The sequence below is a fragment of the Panulirus ornatus genome, chromosome 11 (assembly GCF_036320965.1).
Source record: "Panulirus ornatus isolate Po-2019 chromosome 11, ASM3632096v1, whole genome shotgun sequence".
NCBI lineage: Eukaryota > Metazoa > Arthropoda > Malacostraca > Decapoda > Palinuridae > Panulirus > Panulirus ornatus.
Genome location: NC_092234.1, coordinates 22,040,047 through 22,065,513, shown reverse-complemented (window position 1 = coordinate 22,065,513; position 25,467 = coordinate 22,040,047). Strand labels below are relative to the sequence as shown.

At 41.6% G+C, this 25,467-nt stretch overlaps 1 protein-coding gene across 1 annotated transcript in view; it reads left to right on the top strand.

Annotated features, from left to right (window-relative positions):
* The window catches only part of LOC139751076 (uncharacterized), a 103,057-nt gene that overhangs the window by 55,764 nt on the left and 21,826 nt on the right, over nucleotides 1-25,467 (top strand). Inside the window, exons 12-16 of the mRNA XM_071666181.1 lie at nucleotides 2,186-2,268; nucleotides 2,665-2,811; nucleotides 13,387-13,450; nucleotides 13,980-14,081; nucleotides 17,374-17,565. Of these exons, the coding sequence (XP_071522282.1) occupies nucleotides 2,186-2,268; nucleotides 2,665-2,811; nucleotides 13,387-13,450; nucleotides 13,980-14,081; nucleotides 17,374-17,565 (588 nt within the window). The remainder of the gene's footprint in view (nucleotides 1-2,185; nucleotides 2,269-2,664; nucleotides 2,812-13,386; nucleotides 13,451-13,979; nucleotides 14,082-17,373; nucleotides 17,566-25,467) is intronic.

Here is a 25,467-nt window from a genome sequence, read left to right as displayed (position 1 = left end):
TACTACAGGTGCATTTATATCTCACTGATACACTGGGTAAAAAATAGTATGGATGCTCAATGAGTGTCGATGTGTTCAATATTGACTATATGTTGAATATAGATCATATTGTTCCACCCTTCTTACATCAGGGCTACCAACGTCTAGTTGGTCAGACACAAATATTTTGAGTATCTGTTGGACCTTGTGTCTTAATGTTTCACACGTATTATGTACTGATACTTTAATTACCGAGTGTACATTCACATATGATACACACACACACACACACACACACACACACACACACACACCCACACCCACCCACACACACACACACACACACACACACACACACATTAGTTTATATATATATATATATATATATATATATATATATATATATATATATATATATATATATATATATATATACATATATATATACATATATGATTATACTTAATCACCGTCTCCCTCGTCAGCAAGGTAGCGCAGGGAAACAGACGAGATATGGCCCAACCCACCCACATACACATGTATATACATGTATATACACACACGCCCATACATAGACATATACGTACATATACATTTCAATGTATACCTAAATATACATACAGACATATACATATATACACATATACATATTATCCATGCTTGCTGCCTTCACCCATTTTCGTCGCCACCCCGCCATACATGAAGTAGCATCCCCCCCCCCACCTCCAGCGAGGTAGCGCCAAGAATAGACAAAAGAATGCCACATTTGTTCACACTCAGTCTTCAGCCGTCATATGTAAAGCGCCGAAACCACAGCTCCATTTCCACATTCAGGCCCCACAGACCTTTCTGTGGTTTACCCCAGACGCCTCACAATACCCTGGTTCAAACCATTGATAGCACGTCGACCCCGGTACACCACATCTTTTCAATTCATTATATTCCTTGCATGCATCTCACCCTCCTGTATGTTCAGGCCCCGGTCGCTCAAAATCTTTTTCGCTACATTCTTCCACCTCCAGTCTGGTCTCCCGCTTCTCCTTCTTCCCTCCACCTCTGACACATGTATCCTCTTTGTCAATCTTTCCCCACTCATTCTTTCCATGTGTCTAAACCATTTGAACACACCCTCTTCTGCTTTCTCAACCACACTATTTCTATTACCACACATCTCTCTTACCCTTGCATTACTTACTCGATCAAACCACCTTACACCCCATATTGTCCTCAAACATTTCATTTCCAACATATCCACCCTCCTCCGCACAACCCTTTCTATAGCCCATGCCGTGCAACCATACAACATTGTTGGAACCACTATTCCTTCAAACATACCCATTTTTGCTCTCCGAGATTACGTTCTCGCCTTCCACACATCCTTCAACGTTCTCAGAACCTTCGCCCCCTCCCCACCCTGTGACTCACTTCCGCTTCCATGGTTCCATCCGCTGCCAAATTCACTCCCAGATATCTAAAACGCTTCACTTCCTCCAGTTTTTCTCCATTCAAACTTATCTCCCACTAGACTTGTCCCTCAACACTATTGTACCTAATATCCTTGCTCTTATTCACATTTATTCTCAGCTTTCTTCTTTCACACACTTTACCAAACTCAGTCACCAGCTTCTGCAGTTTCTCACCCGAATCAGATACCAGCGCTGTATCATTAGCGAACAGCAACCGACTCACTTCCTAAGCCCTCTCATCCAGAACAGACTGCATACTTGCCCGTCTCTCCAAAACTCTTGCATTCACCTCCCTAACCACCCTATCCATAAGCAAACTTAACAACCATAGAGACAGCACACACCCCTGCCGCAAACCGACATTCACTGGGAACCAATCACTTTCCTCTCTTCCTACTCAAACACATGCCCTACATCCTTGTTAAAAACTTTTTACTTCTTCTAGCAACTTACTTCCCACACCATATACTCTTAATACCTTCCACAGAGCATCTCTATCAACTCTATCATATGCCTTCTTCAGATCCATAAATGCCACAAAAACAAATTCATCTGTTTTTCCAAGTACTTCTTACATACATTCTTCAAAGTGTGTGTGTGTGTGTGTGTGTGTGTGTGTGTGTGTGTGTGTGTGTGTGTGTGTGTGCGCGCGCGCGCCTTTTTTCTAACACCGCTGATGATTGCTTACCACTTCCTCCTTCTGCCATCCCATCCATAACCCTGGCCATCTGGACAAGCAGCCTTGGGGAGACACTCAGCTCTCTGTTGGGGAAATGAACAGCAACGGAGAGGTGAAGATCGTCTTCACGTTTCACAATGGCAGGTAAGTATCCAGCCTCAGTGTGCTGAAGTGACGTTGTTGGAGCGTCATGGTGAACGTGGATATATGTAGATAACGTTACCATCTTAACTCTGGACGTGGACCTCGTAGACTGGCTGGTTGCTTGATACCTTATGTCTATCACTGGCTCTAGTGTCCATGATGAAGATATGTCATCATCCATTTTGGGTTTCTTATTTTCCTTAATCGAAAGAAAAGTACAATAACTTCAGTCGGGAGTCAATCTGTGTGCTGATTATATGTCCAGTGGTAATATCACGTTAACCTACCAAGATATAATGAATTTTTAATATGATCTGTTAACGTCCGTCTTTCATTAGACTGATAACGGCCCACGTCATGAGAAAAGTAATTTAACACACGACTCGATTCCTGCAGCATAATGATGCCATCCTTGGACCGGAACAACAACCTGTACTACGTGCATGACAACACTGGCTGGTGGAACCTGTACAGGCTGGTCAACCTGACCGACCAGGTGAACCTGACTCCCCAGGCAAGGGAAGTCGGCTGGCCCGCATGGATGTAAGTGTTTAAGTAACTTTAGTCAGAAGCTACTGACACCGTAATGCTCTTAGTGACTATGGCACTTGCATAACTTCTGAACCCACTGGCATAGGACAGAGTGGACAGGAAGGAATTGTGGGATGAAATGGGAATATCATGGCATGTGGGAAGTGAGTTTTTGGAGCTTGGATGGCGTTCTGTACAAAATTAGATGTAAGAGTGAGACTATATGGAAAAGAGTGAGAAAAGGTTACGGTACGTGTGGGCGTTGGACGAGGGTACCTGATGCCTTTATGGGTTATCAGTGTGTGTTATGGACGGCGTGATGGAGGTGAATGTAGGAATACATTTTGAAGGAGATGATATCAAACGGGTTATGCTTGCAAGTTCACAACATGCTTTTATGCAGATGATGCAGTGCTCTTTGCGGGAAGTGAGCAAATGCAGAAAATGGCGAACTTTGAAAGTTGGAACTGAATGTAGGGGGAAGCAAAGTGATGGATCTATCGAAAGAAACGGTTTGGTGAAGAGAGAAGGGGTGGTGAAAACCTTGAGGAAGATGAAATCCGACAAGGCAGCGGAAGTGGATGATAATGCACTTGAATTTATAGGAAAGGGGGGGGGGACTGTGTTATTGATTGCTTATTAAGGACGTATGTATGTATGGATCATAGTGAAGTGCCTGATGATTGGCCAATACATGTATAGTGCCACTGTACAAAGGAAAAGGGGGTAAAGGTGAGTGTTCAAACTACAGTTGCATAAGCTTGTTAAGTATTCCTGGGAATTGACTGAAAAGATGAAAGCATGTACAAAGCATCAGACTGAGGAGGAGCAGTGAGGTTTCAGAAGTGGTAGAGGATGTGTGGATCAGGTGTTTACTTTGAAGAATGTATATGAGAAATACTTAGAAAAACAGATGGAGTTGTATGTGGCATTAATGAATTTGGGAAAGGCATATGATCGAACTGATAGAGATGCTTTGTGGAAGGTTTGAAAATATATGTTGTGGGAGGCAAGTTGCTGGAAGTAGTGAAAAGTTTTTATTAAGGGTGTAAGGGAAGTGTACGAGTAGAAAGAGGGGAGAGTGATTGGTTCCCAGTGAAGGTCGATCTGCAGCAGGGGTGTGTGATGTCCCCATGGTTGTTTGATTTGTCTATGGATGGGGTGGTGAGGGAGGTTAATGCAAGAGTTTTGGGGAGAATGGCGAGTATGCAGTCTGCTGGGGATGAGAGGGCCTGGGAAGTGAGTCAGTCGTTCTTCGCCAATGATACAGCACTGGTGACTGATTCGAGTGAGAAACTGCAGAAGTTGGTGACTGAGCTTGGAAAAGTGTGTGAAAAGAGAAGGTTGAGAATAAATGTGAATAAGAGCAAGATTATTAGGTTCAGTAGAGTTGAGGAACAATTTAATTGGGATGTAAGTATGAGTGGAGAAAAATTTAAGGAAAAGAAGTGTTTTAGATATCTGGGAGTGGACTTAGCAGCGAATGGAATCATGGAAGCAAAAGTGATTCATAGGTTTGGGAAGGGGACGAAAGTTCTGGGAGTGATGAAGAATGTGTGTAAAGAGAGAACGTTATCTCGGTGAGCAAAATGGGTACGTTTGAAAAATTAATAGTTCCAAAGATATCATATGGTTGCGAGGCATGGGCTATAGATAGGGTCTTGCGGAGGAGGGTGGATGTGTTGGAATGAAATGTTTGAGGACAATATGTGGTGTGAGGTGGTTTGACCGAGTAAGTGATGAAAGGATAAGATACAGGTGTGGCAATAAAAAGAATATGTTTGAGAGAGCAGGAAAGGGTATGTTGAAATGGTTTGGTCACATGGAGAGAATGAGTAAGGAAAGGTTGACAAAAAGGATATATGTGTCAGAGGTGTAGGGAACAAGGAGAAGCGCAAGACCAAATTGGAGTTGGATGAACTAAAAAAGGATTTTGAGCAATCGGGCAGTGAACATGCGGGAGGGCAAAAGGCGTACACGGAAGAGAGTGAACTTGAAAGATGTGGTATACCAGGGTCGACGTGCTGTCAATGACTAAACCAGGGCATGTGAGGCTTCTGGGGTAAACCATGGAAAAGTGTGTGGAGTCTGGATGTGGCTAGGGAGCTTTGGTTTCGGTGCATTGCACATGCCAGCTAGAGACTGAGTGTGAACGAATGTGTCCATTTCTGTTTGTTTCCTGGCATTACGATTAAGTATATTAGAAAATGATAATGATATATATATATATATATATATATATATATATATATATATATATATATATATATATATATATATGTATATATATATATTTTATTTATTTATATATATATATTTTGCTTTGTCGCTGTCTCCCGCGTTTGCGAGGTAGCGCAAGGAAACAGACGAAAGAAATGGCCAAACCCACCCCCATACACATGTATATACACACACGTCCACACACGCAAATATACATACCTATACATCTCAATGTACACATATATATACACACACAGACACATACATATATACCCATGCACACAATTCACACTGTCTGCCTTTATTCATTCCCATCGCCACCTCGCAACACATGGAATACCACCCCCCTCCCCCCTCATGTTTGCGGGGTAGCGCTAGGAAAAGACAACAAAGGCCTCATTCGTTCACACTCAGTCTCTAGCTGTCATGCAATAATGCCCGAAACCACAGCTCCCTTTCCACATCCAGGCCCCACACAGCTTTCCATGGTTTACCCCAGACGCTTCACATGCCCTGATTCAATCCACTGACAGCACGTCAACCCCGGTATACCACATCGATCCAATTCACTCTATTCCTTGCCCGCCTTTCACCCTCCTGCATGTTCAGGCCCCGATCACTCAAAATCTTTTTCACTCCATCTTTCCACCTCCAATTTGGTCTCCCACTTCTCCTCGTTCCCTCCACCTCCGACACATATATCCTCTTGGTCAATCTTTCCTCACTCATTCTCTCCATGTGCCCAAACCATTTCAAAACACCCTCTTCTGCTCTCTCAACCACGCTCTTTTTATTTCCACACATCTCTCTTACCCTTACATTACTTACTCGATCAAACCACCTCCCACCACACATTGTCCTCAAACATCTCATTTCCAGCACATCCACCCTCCTGCGCACAACTCTATCCATAGCCCACGCCTCGCAACCATACAACATTGTTGGAACCACTATTCCTTCAAACATACCCATTCTTGCTTTCCGAGATAATGTTCTCGACTTCCACACATTCTTCAAGGCTCCCAGGATTTTCGCCCCCTCCCCCACCCTATGATTCACTTCCGCTTCCATGGTTCCATCCGCTGCCAGATCCACTCCCAGATATCTAAAGCACTTTACTTCCTCCAGTTTTTCTCCATTCAAACTTACCTCCCAATTGACTTGACCCTCAACCCTACTGTACCTAATAACCTTGCTCTTATTCACATTTTCTCTTAACTATATATATATATATATATATATATATATATATATATATATATATATATATATATATATATATATATATATATATATAAAATATATACATATAAAATATATATATATATATATATATATATATATATATATATATATATATATATATATATATATATATATATATATATACATAAACTGGGAAAAACCGGATGAATGTAACTGAGGAGCAATAGGAGGGATTGAGAAATGTCATTTGAAGCAAGAACTTGGGTGTGGAAGTGAAAAAAAAGTCTTTCAGAAACATTATAATCTTGATAATGTTAACGTAAGCCAGTGTGAGATGTGGACGTGGGGCGAGGCATAGCAGCCTACGGCACAAGAGATGTAGAATAGGTATTGCTGGGTTGAGGAATACCTATGATGGACAGAGTGAGGGGAGAACAAATACGAGAGAGATTTAGACTAGCTGAGAAGGCCAGTGTGTGAACTGTGCAGTGATGGACATGTGAGTAGGATATATATTTATTTATTATTTACTTTGCTTTGTCGCTGTCTCCCGCGTTTGCGAGGTAGCGCAAGGAAACAGACGAAAGAAATGGCCCAACCTACCCCCATACTCATGTATATACATACACGTCCACACACGCAAATATACATACCATTACATCTCAATGTACACATATATATACACACACAGACACAAACATATATACACATGCACACAATTCACACTGCCTTGATTCATTCCCATCGCCACCTCACCACACATGGAATAACATCCCCCTCCCCCCTCATGTGTGCGAGATAGCAATAGGAAAAGATAACAAAGGCCCCATTCGTTCACACTCAGTCTCTAGCTGTCATGTAATAATGCCCGGAACCACAGCTCCCTTTCCACATCCAGGCCCCACACAACTTTCCATAGTTTACCCCAGACGCTTCACATGCCCTGATTCAATCCATTGACAGCACGTCTATCCCGGTATACCACATCGATCCAATTCACTCTATTCCTTGCCCGCCTTTCACCCTCGTGCATGTTCAGGCCCCGATTACTCAAAATCTTTTCACTCCATCTTTCCACCTCCAATTTGGTCTCCCACTTCTCCTCGTTCCCTCCATCTCCGACACATATATCCTCTTGGTCAATCTTTCCTCACTCATTCTCTCCATGTGCCCAAACCATTTCAAAACACCCTCTTCTGCTCTCTCATCCACGCTCCTTTTATTTCCACACATCTCTCTTACCCTTACTTTACGTACTCGATCAAACCACCTCACACCTCTAACATCTCATTTCCAGCACTTCCACCCTCCTCCGCACAACTCTATCCATAGCCCACGCCTCGCAGCCATACAACATTGTTGGAACCACTATTCCTTCAAACATACCCATTTTTGCTTTCCGAGATAATGTTCTCGACTTCCACACATTTATTCTTCAAGGCTCCCAGGATTTTCGCCCCCTCCCCCACCCTATGATTCACTTCCGCTTCCATGGTTCCATCCGCTGCCAGATCCACTCCCAGATATCTAAAACACTTACTTCCTCCAGTTTTTCGCCATTCAAACTTACCTCCCAATTGACTTGACCCTCAACCCTACTGTACCTAATAACCTTGCTCTTATTCACATTTACTCTCAACTTTCTTCTTTCACACACTTTACCAAACTCAGTCACCAGCTTCTGCAGTTTCTCACATGAATCAGCCACCAGCGCTGTATCATCAGCGAACAACAACTGACTCACTTCCCCAGCTCTCTCATCCCCAACAGACTTCATACTTCCCCCTTTTTCCCAAACTCTTGCATTCACCTCCCTAACAACCCTATCCATAAACAAATTAAACAACCATGGAGACATCACACACCCCTGCCACAAACCTACATTCACTGAGAACCAATCACTTTCCTCTCTTCCTACACGTACACATGCCTTACATCCCCGATAAGAACTTTTCACTGCTTCTAACAACTTGCCTCCCACACCATATATTCTTAAAACCTTCCACAGAGCATCTCTATCAACTCTATCATATGCTTTCTCCAGATCCATAAATGCTACATATAAATCCATTTGCTTTTCTAAGTATTTCTCGCATATATTCTTCAAAGCAAACACCTGATCCACACATCCTCTACCACTTCTGAAACCACACTGCTCTTCCCCAATCTAATGCTCTGTACATGCCTTCACCCTCTCAATCAATACCCTCCCATATAATTTACCAGGAATACTCAAAAAACTTATACCTCTGTAATTTGAGCACTCACTCTTATCCCCTTTGCCTTTGTACAATGGCACTATGCAAGCATTCCGCCAATACTCAGGCACCTCACCATGAGTCATACATACATTAAATAACCTTACCAACAAGTCAACAATACAGTCACCCCCCTTTTTAATAAATTCCACTGCAATACCATCCAAACCTGCTGCCTTGCCTGCTTTCATCTTCCGCAAAGCTTTTACTACCCCTTCTCTATTTACCAAATCATTTTCCCTAACCCTCTCACTTTGCACACCACCTCGACCAAAACACCCTATATCTGCCACTCTATCATCAAACACATTCAACAAACCTTCAAAATACTCACTCAATCTCCTTCTCACATCACCACTACTTGTTATCACCTCCCTATTAGCCTATTAGCTGGAAATCCTCCCCTCTCGTTTTTTTTATCTTTTTTTTAATTTTCCAAAAGAAGGAACAGAGAAGAGGGCCAGGTGAGGATATTCCCTCAAAGGCCCAGTCCTCTGTTCTTAACGCTACCTCGCTATTGCGGGAAATAGCGAATAGTATGAAAAAAAAAAAAAAAAAAAAAAATATATATATATATATATATATATATATATATATATATATATATATATATATATATATATATATATATATATATATATATATATATATATATATATATATATATATCATTTATTTATCTATTTTCCTTTGTTGCTGTCTCCCGCGTTACCGAGGAAGCGCAAGAAAACAGACGAAAGAATGGCCTAACCCACCCACATACACACGTATATACATACACGTCCACACACGCAAATATACATACCTATAATCTCAACATATACATATATATATTCCCACAGACATATACATATATACATATGTACATAATTCATACTGTCTGCCACCCCGCCACACATGAAATAACAACCCTCACCCTCCGCATGTGCGCGAGGTAGCGCTAGGAAAAGACAACAAAGGCCACATTCGTTCACACTCAGTCTTTAGGTGTCATGTTCAATGCACCGAAACCACACCTCCCTTTCCACATCTAGGCCCTACAGAACTTTCCATGATTTGCCCTAGACGCTTCACATGCCCTGGTTCAATCCATTGACAGCACGTCGACCCCGGTATACCACAGCGTTCCAATTCACTCTATTCCTTGCACGCCTTTCGCCCTCCTGCATGTTCAGACCCTGATCACTCAAAATCTTTTTCACTCCATCTTTCCACCTCCAATTTGGTCTCCCACTTCTCCACGTTCCCTCCACCTCTAACACATACATCCTCTTTGTCAATCCTTCCTCACTCGTTCTCTCCATGTGACCAAACCATTTCAAAACACCCTCTTCTGTTCTCTCAACCACACTTTTTATCACCACACATCTCACTTACCCTATTATTACTTACTCGATCAAACCACCTCACACCACATATTGTCCTCAAACATCTCATTTAAAGAATATCCACCCTCCTCCGCACAACTCTATCCATAGCCCACGCCTCGCAACCATACAACATTGTTGGAACTACTATTCCTTCAAACATACCCATTTTTGCTTTCCAAGATAATGTTCTCGACTTCCACTCATTCTTCAAAGCTCCCAGAATTTTCGCCCCCTCCCCCACCCTATGATTCACTTCCACTTCCATGGTTCCATCCGCTGCCCAATCCACTCCCAGATATCTAAAACACTTCACTTCCTCCAGTTTTTCTCCATTCAAACTTACCTCCCAATTGACTTGACCCTCAACCCTACTGTACATAATAACCTTACACTTATTCATATTTACTCTCAACTTTCTTCTCTCACACACTTTACCAAACTCATTCACTAGCTTCTGCAGTTGCTCACATGAATCAGCCACCAGCGCTGTATCATCAGCGAACAACAACTGACACTTCCCAAGCTCTCTTATCCACAACAGACTGCATACTTGCCCCTCTTTCCAAAACTCTTGCATTCACCTCCCTAACAATCCCATCCATAAACAAATTAAACAACCATGGAGACATCACACACCCCTGCCGCAAACCTACATTCACTACATTTACACATTATATATATATATATATATATATATATATATATATATATATATATATATATATATATATATATTCACATATATATATATATATACCATGGAAGCGTAAGTGAATCATAGGGTGGGGGAGGGAGGGAAAATCCTGGGAGCCTTGAAGAATGTTTGGAAGTCGAGAACATTATCTCGGAAAGCAAAAATGGCTATGTTTGAAGGAATAGTGGTTCCAACAATGTTGTATGGTTGCGAGGCGTGGGCTATGGATAGAGTTGTGCGCAGGAGGGTGGATGTGCTTACTGGAAATGAGATGTTTGAGGACAATATGTGGTGTGAGGTGGTTTGATCGATTAAGTAATGTAAGGGTAATAGAGATGTGTGGAAATAAAAAGAGCGTGGTTGAGAGAGCAGAAGAGGGTGTTTTGAAATGGTTTGGGCACATGGAGAGAATGAGTGAGGAAAGATTGACCAAGAGGATATATGTGTCGGAGGTGGAGGGAACGAGGAGAAGTGGGAGACCAAATTGGAGGTGGAAAGATGGAGTGAAAAAGATTTTGAGTGATCGGGGCCTGAACATGCAGGAGGGTGAAAGGCGGGCAAGGAATTGAGTGAATTGGATCGATGTGGTATACCGGGGTAGACGTGCTGTCAATGGATTGAATCAGGGCATGTGAAGCGTCTGGGGTAAACCATGGAAAGTTCTGTGGGGCCTGGATGTGGAAAGGGAACTGTGGTTTCGGGCATTATTACATGACAGCTAGAGACTGAGTGTGAACGAATGGGGCCTTTGTTGTTTTTGCCTATTGCTACCTCGCACACTTGAGGGGGGAGGGGGATGTTATTCCATGTGTAGCGAGGTGGCGATGGAAATAAATAAAGGCAGACAGTATATATTATGTACATGTGTATATATGTATATATCTATGTGTGTATATATATGTGTACATTGAGATGTATAGGTATGTATATTTGCGTGTGTGGGCGTGTATGTATATACATGTGTATGAGGGTTGGTTGGGCCATTTCTTTCGTCTGTTTCCTTGCGCTACCTCGCAAACGCGGGAGACAATGACAAAGCAAAATAAATAAATAAATTATATATATATATATATGTATATATATATATATATATATATATATATATATATATATATATATATATATATATATATATATATACATATATATATATATATATATTTATATGTATAAATTATGATACTTAATCGCCGTTTCCCGCGTTAGCGAGGTAGCGCCAGGAAACAGACGAAGAATGGCCCATCCGCTCATATACACGTACATGTATACATAAACGCCCATATACGCACATATACATACATATACATATATACATACCTATACATACACATACATACACAAACATGTACATATATTTGCTTGCCTTCATCCTTTCATGGCGCTACCCCGCCCCGCATGAAACAGCATCGCTAGACCACTTCTTTAGCGAGGTAGCGCCAGGAAAACAGACAAAAAAAGGCCACATTCGTTCACACTCAGTCTCTAGCTGTCATGTATAATGCACAGAAACCACAGTTCCCTTTTCACACCCAGGCCCCACAGACCTTTCCATGGTTTTTCCAATTTGGTCTCCCACTTCTCCTCGTTCCCTCCACCTCTAACACATACATCCTCTTGGTCAATCTTTCCTCACTCATTCTCTCCATGTGACCAAACCATTTCAAAACACCCTCTTCTTCTCTCTCAACCACACTCTTTTTATTACCACACATCTCACTTATCCTATTATTACTTACTCGATCAAACCACCTCACACCACATATTGTCCTCAAACATCTCATTTCCAGCACATCCACCCTCCTCCACACAAATCTATCCATAGCCCACGCCTCGCAACCATACAACATTGTTGGAACCACTATTCCTTCAAACGTACCCATTTTTGCTTTCCGAGATAATGTTCTTGACTTCCACACATTCTTCAAGGCTCCCAGAATTTTTGCCCCCTCCCCCACCCTATGATTCATTTCCGCTTCCATGGTCCCATCCGCTGCCCAATCCACTCCCAGATATCTAAAACACTTCACTTCCTCCAGTTTTTCTCCATTCAAACTTACTTCCCAGTTGACTTGTCCCTTAACCCTACCGTACCTTGCTCTTATTCACATTTACTCTCAGCTTTCTTCTCTCACACACTTTACCAAACTCAGTCACCAGCTTCTGCAGTTTCTCACACGAATCAGCCACCAGCGCTGTATCATCAGCGAACAACAATATATATATATATATATATATATATATATATATATATATATATATATATATATATATATATATATATATATATATATAACTTCCTGCACATAGAGAGGATGAACAGCAGGAACGTCTGTGGATCGACTGGCCCGACCAGGTTTCAACTATGTACGTAGTCTACATCCAAATTACACCACCTACATCAGACACCACATCACCTGTACGTTCCAGTATGGATAACAACAACAGAAACCTGAGAATGATCCCTAGTATGAGAGAACAGGGCCAACCGCTCCAGTTTCACATCTCCCATGTACGCATATACGCAGCGTCACACACTTACAAAAAGCAGAGTGAGCTGCATGCTCATTACATGCATTAGTTCTGTGCCTTAAGACTGAAACTGGGCGACACGAGATATTACAATTGTACATCTACTTTCAAACTCAGATTCGTGTCCGGCGTAGCGGCGTACTTTACACAGTAACACGAACAGCAGAGCATCACAATGACCCAGAGCACAGCTGTGCATCCGGTCTGGCACCTGATCCCACAACATCAAACCTCTACTTTAAATCAGAGACATGACACAGGGGATTAGGACAGATGATGATCCCATTCTATGATTCCTTTGTATCCACAGATTTGGTACCTCGGCCTACGACGTCAACCCTGAGAGCAACGAGGTGGTCTTTATCTCTCATGGTGTGAGTACACGGCTGCTGCTACCTCATGTTCTTATATCTTACCACAACTCACACTAGGAAATACCATTGTATCTACAATCACAACACAGTGCAATGTTTCTCATCATGACACAGTGCAATGTTTCTCATCATGACACAGTGCAATGTTTCTCATCATGACACAGTGCAATGTTTCTCATCATGACACAGTGCAATGTTTCTCATCATGACACAGTGCAATGTTTCTCATCATGACACAGTGCAATGTTTCTCATCATCTGGTAAAACGCGTGTTGACCAAATAGCGTCCTAGCTGGAGGCAACTCACATACATTTACGATGAGAGACAACAATCACGCCTGACTCTTCTGGAAACATAATCTTTCCATATTAGTTTGCAAGACATATTTTGGCGATGGTTCATCATGGCTCAGTTTTCACCAATCGTGTGTTTAAAAAGCGTTAGTCAAGCAACACATTGTGACAGCTCTTCCCGGGGGTGGGTGTGTGTATGTGAAGGTGACGGTAAAATTTCTCACTTTGCTTGCAGGAGCTGATGGTGCTGGACCTGGGCACTCGAGAGAGCAGGGTCCTCGATACTGGCTACTCTACCTACAAGCTTGGGGTCGTCTACTCCAAGGACGGCACTAAGGTAATGACGTCACCCATGACATGGGGTATCGATTCCAAGGACGTCACTAAGCTAATGACGTCACTCGTGACGTGGGGGATCGCCTCCTCCAGGTAAGAGCCACAAGATGACGAAGGGAATCCTTGTGGTCTGGACGTTGAGCGACGTTAGCCTGGACTCTGCATTGTTTCCTGAGCGGACAGCACGAAGGAATGATGACACCTGTGTTCCTCACATTATGTTTGATGCTTTGACGTGAGAGCATTAGGCAGGTTCGCCAGGAGAGGTTGGCGGGGAGGTGTATGGGGCAAAATGCCCGTGTCAAGGGTCCCTTTGGGGATCATGTACGCGGAGAGGAAATTTATCTTAAATCAATCAGTCAATGAATGAATAGCGTAATATAGTAATATAGTAATATAGTAATAGAGTAATATAGTAATATAGTAATAGAGTAATATAGTAATATAGTAATATAGTAATATAGTAATATAGTGATAGAGTAATATAGTAATATAGTAATATAGTAATATAGTGATAGAGTAATAGAGTAATAGAGTAATAGAGTAATATAGTAATATAGTAATAGAGTAATATAGTAATAGAGTAATATAGTATTATGGTAATAGAGTAATATAGTAATATAGTAATAGAGTAATATAGTATTATGGTAATAGAGCAATATAGTAATAGAGTAATAGAGTAATATATTAATATAGTAATATAATAATAGAGTAATGTAGTGATAGAGTAATAGAGTAATAGAGTAATATGGTAATAGAGTAATATAGTAATATAGTAATAGAGTAATATAGTAATAGAGTAATATAGTAATATAGTAATATAGTGAATGTAGGTTTGCGGCAGGGGTGTGTGATGTCTCCATGGTTGTTTAATTTGTTTATGGATGGGGTTGTTAGGGAGGTGAATGCAAGAGTTTTGGAAAGAGGGGCAAGTATGAAGTCTGTTGGGGATGAGAGAGCTTGGGAGGTGAGTCAGTTGTTGTTCGCTGATGATACAGCGCTGGTGGCTGATTCATGTGAGAAACTGCAGAAGCTGGTGACTGAGTTTGGTAAAGTATGTGAAAGAAGAAAGTTAAGAGCAAATGTGAATAAGAGCAAGGTTATTAGGTACAGTAGGGTTGAGGGTCAAGTCAATTGGGAGGTGAGTTTGAATGGAGAAAAACTGGAGGAAGTGAAGTGTTTTAGATATCTGGGAGTGGATCTGGCAGCGGATGGAACCATGGAAGCGGAAGTGGATCATAGGGTGGGGGAGGGGGCGAAAATTCTGGGAGCCTTGAAGAATGTGTGGAAGTCGAGAACATTATCTCGGAAAGCAAAAATGGGTATGTTTGAAGGAATAGTGGTTCCAACAATGTTGTATGGTTGCGAGGCGTGGGCTATGGATAGAGGTGTGCGCAGGAGGATGGATGTGCTGGAAATGAGATGTTTGAGGACAATGTGTGGTGTGAGGTGGTTTGATCGAGTAAGTAACGTAAGGGTAAGAGAGATGTATGGAAATAAAAAGAGCGTGGTTGAGAGAGCAGAAGAGGGTGTTTTGAAATGGTTTGGGCACATGGAGAGAATGAGTGAGGAAAGATTGACCAAGAGGATATATGTGTCGGAGGTGGAGGGAACGAGGAGAAGAGGGAGACCAAATTGGAGGTGGAAAGATGGAGTGAAAAAGATTTTGTGTGATCGGGGCCTGAACATGCAGGAGGGTGAAAGGCGTGCAAGGAATAGAGTGAATTGGAGCGATGTGGTATACCGGGGTTGACGTGCTGTCAGTGGATTGAATCAAGGCATGTGAAGCGTCTGGGGTAAACAATGGAAAGCTGTGTAGGTATGTATATTTGCGTGTGTGGACGTATGTATATACATGTGTATGGGGGTGGGTTGGGCCATTTCTTTCGTCTGTTTCCTTGCGCTACCTCGCAAACGCGGGAGACAGCGACAAAGCAAAAAAAAAAAAAAAAAGTAACAGAGTAATAGAGTAATATAGTAATATAGTAATAGAGTAATATAGTAATATAGTGATAGAGTAATAGAATAATATAGTAATATAGTAATAGAGTAATAGAGTAATAGAGTAATATATCAAATAACAGAAAAAGTGTGATAAACATTTATTTTAAAAAGACCATTATTTCTATTATTTCTTGTCAACATCCAGAGTGTGTCATGCAAACATGATGTTTAGTTAGTATGTAGAAGTATCAGTGTTCACAGCGACGCGTCATCTGAAGTTTAACAAACTCATGAGCTGCTCCACTTCCACCCTCCTCCTTCTCCTCCTCCCTGAACTCCTGATTCCAGTTAACATTTGCCGGGTGTCAGATTTTGATCGATGTATTCGTAAATATCAACATTCATGGCAGTTTGCAAATTTCTCTGGTGTAATGATTAAATCGAAGTCAAAAACTGTCGAACTAATAGATTAGACAACTATTTAAAACCTCTATACTATCTAGCAAATGATGCAAAATCTGGATCGGACATGGCAGCGAATGAAACCATGGTAGCGGAAGAGAGTCATAGGGTGGGTTAGGGGGCTAAGGTTCTGGAAGCACTGAAAGGGAGAGGACTATCTAGGAGAGCGAAAATGGACATCTTTATAAGTACAGTACTCGCAACGTTGTCGCATGGTTGCGAAGCATGGGTTATAGATGAGGATGTGCGGAGGAGGGTAGATGTGTTGGAAATGAAATGTTTGAGGACAATATGTGCTGTGAGGTGTACTGATCTAGTGATAAAAGGGTAATAGAAAGGTGGGTTAATAAAAGAGTGTGGTTAAGACAGCAGAAGATGGTGTGTTAGAATGGTTTGGATATATGTAGAGAATGAGTGAGGAAAGGTTGACAAATAGGATATAAGTGTCAGAGGTAGAAGGCACAAAGAAAAAATGGGGACCAGACTGAAGATGGAAGACAGAGTAGAAAAGATTCTGAGTGTTTGGGGCCTGAAGATGCAGGAGGGTGAAAGGCATCCATGGAGTTAGTGAAGTGGAGCGATATGGTGTACCGGGGACGACGTAATGACAATGGAAGCAGCGAAAGATAATGAGATAAAAGAAAAAAAGACGCCTCCCCCTTCAGTGTACAATAAGCTGTCTTTTAGTTTATTAAACGACATCGCCCAAAATATTATAAAGATGTTCCCCTCGGTCATGTAACGTCTTGCATCTTCCAATTCTTTATGATGCTTCTGCAGTTGCCATTATTCCTTCCGTTTTGCATGACCTACTTATACTCATGAATTCACTCTTGACACCTCCAGAGTACCACCCTCATGGTGACCCCAGCTCCACTACCCGGCAGGTGTATGTGGTGGCTGGCGACGCTACGCGAGCAGAGCGGCTGATCGAGGTGGAGTTGTCGACGGGGGAGGTGCAGGTGGTGAATGAGGTGAACGACACTGCCATCCACCCAGAGTACATCAGTGTGCCCACAGATATCCAGTTCCCAACCTCACACGGAGACACTGCCTACGGCTACCTGTACATGCCCAGGGTAAGTTAGAGGAACGCTCCTCCTGGCGAGGAGGGAAACATTCCTGCTGGCCACTTGTAAATGTCTGCAGTCCGTATCATGAATTCTCGTGACGTCTTGCCCCCACATGTGACCAACTTAGTAAAGAAAGTTTCTTATTATTTGCTTCTGACAAGACAGTATTAAGAAAGACGAATCTATTACTAGTTGGACAGTAATGTGCGTCTTTATCTCATCCAGCCACACTGGCACTGAGCATGTGACCATCCTACCAGCCTGGAACATTGATATGGGGTATGTGTATATCCTACCTGGATCAACTCAGCATACCTAAACAGACGTGAACTCGTCAGAATCCTCAGGACAGCGAAAACTCTCTCAGCAAACTTTGATCAGATTCTCAATTATTTCAGCAAATTTATAATCACAGTACAATATTTGTTACGTATCTCTTTCACAACCCAGCCAAACCTTAACACGCTTTAGTATCATTTGTTTTTCAAAATCCACTTAAGTGTTTGAACTGAGACATTGTTACCCAGGACTCCACGACTTCGACTTGACAGAATAATAAACAGTTGAACTACGCCTGACGCTTGGGAACAGCATGGCTGAGATTACACCATTAATGACGTCTGCGAAGAGTCAAGTTTTGGTTGATGAAAATGTTCACTCCACCTGAAGTGATCGTCAGTCTCGTCCGTCCTCTCGTGTTCTTGGGCCGTGAGGCTGGAGGAGGAGATGGAAGCCGCGACTACATCAGTTGATATAAGCAACTGAGTCGGTTAGGCTGAGGTTGGAACGCGGTCTTCAGGAGGTAACTTATTTCGATTGGTACTATTCGTTCTCCTTTTACTCTCCTGTGTGAGTTGGTCCTATGTCACGCTGGACTGTGTATGTCCCTCGTGCATAAGTGACGCCTTACCATGCTGGTAAGTTCATATCCCCTACACAAAAACCCAAGATTCAAATTGTATCTACTTTTTCATAAGTTACCTATTTGTAAAGTATCTATCTACCTGATTTTTTTTCTGTCTCGATATACAATCCGTTGTCACTGATGATGTATTTGATGATGGATATTCTATGGTGATGTATTGTCTATGTTAGGGTACTTGCTGACCCACACACTGAATGTGGAAGATCAAGAGTTTGAACTTTACAGTATTAATTGGTATCTAGTCGGTACGATTATGTATATATATATATATATATATATATATATATATATATATATATATATATATATATATATATATATATATATATATGGATGGTATTGCAGTGGAATTTATTAAAAAAGGGGGTGACTGTATTGTTGACTGGTTGGTAAGGTTATTTAATGTATGTATGACTCATGGTGAGGTGCCTGAGGATTGGCGGAATGCGTGCATAGTGCCATCGTACAAAGGCAAAGGGGATAAGAGTGAGTGCTTAAATTACAGAGGTATAAGTTTGTTGAGTATTCCTGGTAAATTATATGGGAGGGTATTGATTGAGAGGGTGAAAGCATGTTCAGAGCATCAGATTGGGGAAGAGCAGTGTGGTTTCAGAAGTGGTAGAGGATGTGTGGATCAGGTGGTTGCTTTGAAGAATGTATGTGAGAAATACTTAAAAAAGCAAATGGATTTGTATGTAGCATTTATGGATCTGGAGAAGGCATATGATAGAGTTGATAGAGATGCTCTGTGGAAGGTATTAAGAATATATGGTGTAGGAGGCAAGTTGTTAGAAGCAGTGATGAGTTTTTATCGAGGATGTAAGGCATGTGTACGTGTAGGAAGAGAGGAAAGTGATTGGTTCTCAGTGAATGTAGGTTTGCGACAGTGGTGTGTGATGTCTCCAAGGTTGTTTAATTTGTTTATGGATGGGGTTGTTAGGGAGGTGAATGCAAGAGTTTTGGAAAGAGGGGCAAGTATGAAGTCTGTTGTGGATGAGAGAGCTTGGGAAGTGAGTCAGTTGTTGTTCGCTGATGATACAGCGCTGGTGGCTGATTCATGTGAGAAACTGCAGAAGCTGGTGACTGAGTTTGGTAAAGTGTGTGAAAGAAGAAAGTTAAGAGTAAATGTGAATAAGAGCAAGGTTATTAGGTACAGTAGGGTTGAGGGTCAAGTAAATTGGGAGATAAGTTTGAATGGAGAAAAACTGGAGGAAGTAAAGTGTCTTAGATATCTGGGAGTGGATCTGGCAGCGGATGGAACCATGGAAGCGGAAGTGAATCATAGGGTGGGGGAGGGGGCGAAAATTCTGGGAGCCTTGAAGAATGTGTGGAAGTCGAGAACATTATCTCGGAAAGCAAAAATGGGTATGTTTGAAGGAATAGTGGTTCCAACAATGTTGTATGGTTGCGAGGCGTGGGCTATGGATAGAGTTGTGCGCAGGAGGGTGGATGTGCTGGAAATGAGATGTTTGAGGACAATGTGTGGTGTGAGGTGGTTTGATCGAGTAAGTAATGTAAGGGTAAGAGAGATGTGTGGAAATAAAAAGAGCGTGGTTGAGAGAGCAGAAGAGGGTGTTTTGAAATGGTTTGGGCACATGGAGAGAATGAGTGAGGAAAGATTGACCAAGAGGATATATGTGTCGAAGGTGGAGGGAACGAGGAGAAGTGGGAGACCAAACTGGAGGTGGAAAGATGGAGTGAAAAAGATTTTGTGTGATCGGGGCCTGAACATGCAGGAGGGTGAAAGGAGGGCAAGGAATAGAGTGAATTGGATCGATGTTGTATACCGGGGTTGACGTGCTGTCAGTGGATTGAATCAGGGCATGTGAAGCGTCTGGGGTAAACCATGGAAAGTTGTGTGGGGCCTGGATGTGGAAAGGGAGCTGTGGTTTCGGGCATTATTGCATGACAGCTAGAGACTGAGTGTGAACGAATGGGGCCTTTGTTGTCTTTTCCTAGTGCTACCTCGCACACGTGAGGGGGGAGGGGGACGGTATTCCATGTGTGGCGAGGTGGCGATAGGAATGAATAAAGGCAGAGTGAATTGTGTGCATGGGTATATATGTATGTGTCTGTGTGTGTATATATATGTGTACATTGAGATGTATAGGTACATATATTTGCGTGTGTGGACGTGTATGTATATACATTGTGTATGGGGGTGATTTGGGCCATTTCTTTCGTCTGTTTCCTTGTGCTACCTCGCAAACGCGGGAGACAGCAACAAAGCAAAATAATAAAAAAATAATATATATATATATATATATATATATATATATATATATATATATATATATATATATATATATATATTTTTTTTTTTTTTTTTTTATACCTCGTCGCTGTCTCCCGCGTTTGCGAGGTAGCGCAAGGAAACAGACGAAAGAAATGGCCCAACCCCCCCCCAGACACATGTACATACACACGTCCACACACGCAAATATACATACCCACACAGCCTTCCATGGTCTACCCCGGACGCTTCACATGCCTTGATTCAATCCACTGACAGCACGTCAACCCCTGCACACCACACCGCTCCAACTCACTCCATTCCTTGCCCCCCTCTCACCCTCCTGCATGTTCATCCATATATATATATATATATATATATATATATATATATATATATATGGATGAAAGCTGCATGTATGAATATGTACATGCGTGTATACGTATATGTCTGTGTATGTATAGGTATGTATACGTTGAAATGTATAGGTATTCATACGTACGTGTGTGGGCGTTTATGTATATACATTGGTATGTGGGTGGGTTGGGCCATTCTTTCGTCTGTTTCCTTGCGCTACCTCGCTAACGCGGGAGACAGCGACAAAGTATAATGAATATATATATATATATATATATATATATATATATATATATATATATATATATATATATATATATATTTATCTTTCTTTCTTTTAAACTATTCGCCATTTCCCGCGTTAGCGAGGTAGCATTAAGAACAGAGGACTGGGCATTTGAGGGAATACCCTCACCTGGCCCAATTCTCTGTTAATTCTTTTGGAAAATTTAAAAAAAAAAACGAGAGGGGAGGATTTCCAGCCCCCCGCTCCCTCCCCTTTTAGTCGCCTTCTACGACACGCAGGGAATACGTGGGAAGTATTCTTAATCCCCTATCCCCAGGGATAATATATATATATATATATATATATATATATATATATATATATATATATATATATATATATATGAAGAATGTATGAAAGGCGAGAACGTTATCTCGGAGAGCAAAAATGGGTATGTTTGAAGGAATAGTCGCTCCAATAATGTTATATGGTTGTGAGGCGTGGGCTATAGATAGAGTTGTGTGGAGGAGGGTGGATGTGTCGGAAATGAGATGTTTGAGGACAATATGTGGTGTGAGGTGGTTTGATCGAGTAAGTAATGAAAGGGTAAGAGAGATGTGTGGTAATAAAAAGAGTGTGGTTGAGAGAGCAGAAAAGGATGCGTTGAAATGGTTTTGTCACATGGAGAGAATGAGTGAGAAAAGATTGACAAAGAGGATATATATGTCAGAGGTGGAGGGAACGAGGAGAAGCGGGAGACCAAATTGGAGGTGGAAAGATAGCTTGAAAATGATTTTGAGCGATCGGGGCCTGAACATACAGGAAGGTGAGAGGCATGAAAGGAATAGAGTGAATTGGAACGATGTGGTATACCGGGGTCGACGTGCTGTCAATGGACTGAACCAGGTCATGTGAAACGTCTGAGGTAAACCATGGAAAGGTCTGTGGGGCCTGGATCTGGAAAGGGAGCTGTGGTTTCTATGCATTATACATGACAGCTAGAGACTGAGTGTGAACGAATGTGGCCTTTTTTTGTCTGTTTTCCTGGCGCTACCTCGCTGAAGAGGTGGTGTAGCGATGCTGTTCCCTGTGGGTCGGGGTAGCGCCATGAAAGGATGAAGGCAAGCAAATATGAATATGTACATGTTTGTGTATGTATGTGTATGTATAGGTATGTGTATATGTATATGTATGTATATGTGAGTATATGGGAGTTTATGTATAATTGTACGTGTATATGAGGGGATGGGCCATTCTTCGTCTGTTTCCTGGCGCTACCTAGCTAACGCGGAAACGGCGATCAAGTATCATGGTTTACATATATATATATATATATATATATATATATATATATATATATATATATATATCCCTGGGGATAGGGGATTAAGAGTACTTCCCACGTATTCCCTGCGTGTCGTAGAAGGCGACTAAAAGGGGAGGGAGCCGGAGGCTGGAAATCCTCCCCTCTCCTTTTTTTTTAAATTTTCCAAAAGAAGGAACAGAGAATTGGGCCAGATGAGGGTATTCCCTCAAAGGCCCAGTCCTCTGTTCTTAACGCTACCTCGCTAATGCGGGAAATGGCGAATAGTTTAAAAAAAAAAAAAAAAAAAAAATATATATATATATATATATATATATATATATATATATATATATATATATATATATATATATATATACATATATATACATATATATACATATATATATATATATATATATATATATATATATATATATATATATATATATATTATTTCTTTTTATTTATTTTGCTTTGTCGCTGTCTCCCGCGTTAGCGAGGTAGCGCAAGGAAACAGACGAAAGAATGGCCCAACCCGACCACATACACATGTATATACATACACGTCCACACACACAAATATACATACCTTTACATCTCAATGTACACATATATATATACACACACAGACATATACATATATACACATGTACATAATTCATACTGTCTGCCTTTATTTGTTCCCATCGCCACCTCGCTACACATCAAATAACAACCCCCTCCCCCCTCATGTGTGCGAGGTAGCGCGAGGAAAGACACCAAAGGCCCCATTCGTTCACACTCAATCTCTAGCTGTCATGTAATAATGCACCGAAACCACAGCTCCCTTTCCACATCCAGGCCCCGCACACTTTGCATGGTTTACCCCAGACGCTTCACATGCCCTGGTTTAATCAATTGACAGCACGTCGAACTGGTATACCACATCGTTCCAATTCACTCTATTCCTTGCACGCCTTTCACCCTCCTGCATGTTCAGGCCCCGATCACTCAAAATCTTTTTCACTCCATCTTTCCACCTCCAATTTGGTCTCCCACTTCTCCTCGTTCCCTCCACCTCTGACACATATATCCTCTTGGTCAATCTTTCCTCACTCATTCTCTCCATGTGACCAAACCATTTCAAAACACCCTCTTCTGCTCTCTCAACCACACTCTTCTTATTTCCACACATCTCTCTCACCCTTACATTACTTACTCGATCAAACCACCTCACACCACATATTGTCCTCAAACATCTCATTTCCAGCACATCCACCCTCCTGCGCACAACTCTATCCATAGCCCACGCCTCGCAACCATACAACATTGTTGGAACCACTATTCCTTCAAACATACCCATTTTTGCTTTCCGAGATAATGTTCTCGACTTCCAAACATTCTTCAAGGCTCTCAGAATTTTCGCCCCCTCCGTCACCCTATGATTCACTTCCGCTTCCATGGTTCCATCCGCTGCCAGATCCACTCCCAGATATCTAAAACACTTCACTTCCTCCAGCTTTTCTCCATTCAAACTTACCTCCCAATTGACTTGACCCTCAACCCTACTGTACCTAATAACCTTGCTCTTATTCACATTTACTCTTAACTTTCTTCTTTCACACACTTTACCAAACTCAGTCACCAGCTTCTGCAGTTTCTTACATGAATCAGCCACCAGCGCTGTATCATCAGCGAACAGCAACTGACTCACTTCCTAAGCTCTCTCATCCACAACAGACTGCAAACTTGCCCCTCTTTCCAAAACTCTTGCATTCACCTCCCTAACAACCCCATCCATAAACAAATTAAACAACCATGGAGACATCACACACCCCTGCCGCAAACCTACATTCACTGAGAACCAATCACTTTCCTCTCTTCCTACTCGTACACATGCCTTACATCCTCGATAAAAACTTTTCACTGCTTCTAACAACTTGCCTCCCACACCATATATTCTTGAAACTTTCCACAGAGCATCTCTATCCACTCTATCATATGCCTTCTCCAGATCCATAAATGCTACATACAAATCCATTTGTTTTTCTAAGTATTTCTCACATACATTCTTCAAAGCAAACACCTGATCAACACATCCTCTACCACTTCTGAAACCACACTGCTCTTCCCCAATCTGATGCTCTGTACACGCCTTCACCCTCTCAATCAATACCCTCCCATATAATTTACCAGTAATACTCAACAAACTTATACATCTGTAATTTGAGCACTCACCCTTATCCCCTTTGCCTTTGTACAATGGCACTATGCAAGCATTCCGCCAATCCTCAGGCACCTCACCATGAATCATACATACATTAAATAACCTTACCAACCAGTCAACAATACAGTCACCCCCTTTTTTAATAGATTCCACTGTAATACCATCCAAACCTGCTGCTTTGCCGGCTTTCATCTTCCGTAAAGCTTTTACTACCTCTTCTCTGTTTACCAAATCATTTTCCCTAACCCTCTCACTTAGCACACCACCTCGACCAAAACACCCTATATCTGCCACTCTATCATCAAACACATTCAACAAACCTTCAAAATACTCACTCCATCTTCTCACATATATATATATATATATATATATATATATATATATATATATATATATATATATATATATATATATATATATATATATATGTATGTATAAATGTAGTGAATGTAGGTTTGCGGCAGGGGTGTGTGATGTCTCCATGGTTGTTTATTTTGTTTATGGATGTGGTTGTTAGGGAGGTGAATGCAAGAGTTTTGCGAAGAGGGGCAAGTATGCAGTCTGTTGTGGATAAGAGTGCTTGGAAAGTGAGTCAGTTGTTGTCCGCTGATGATACAGCGCTGGTGGCTGATTCATGTGAGAAACTGCAGAAGCT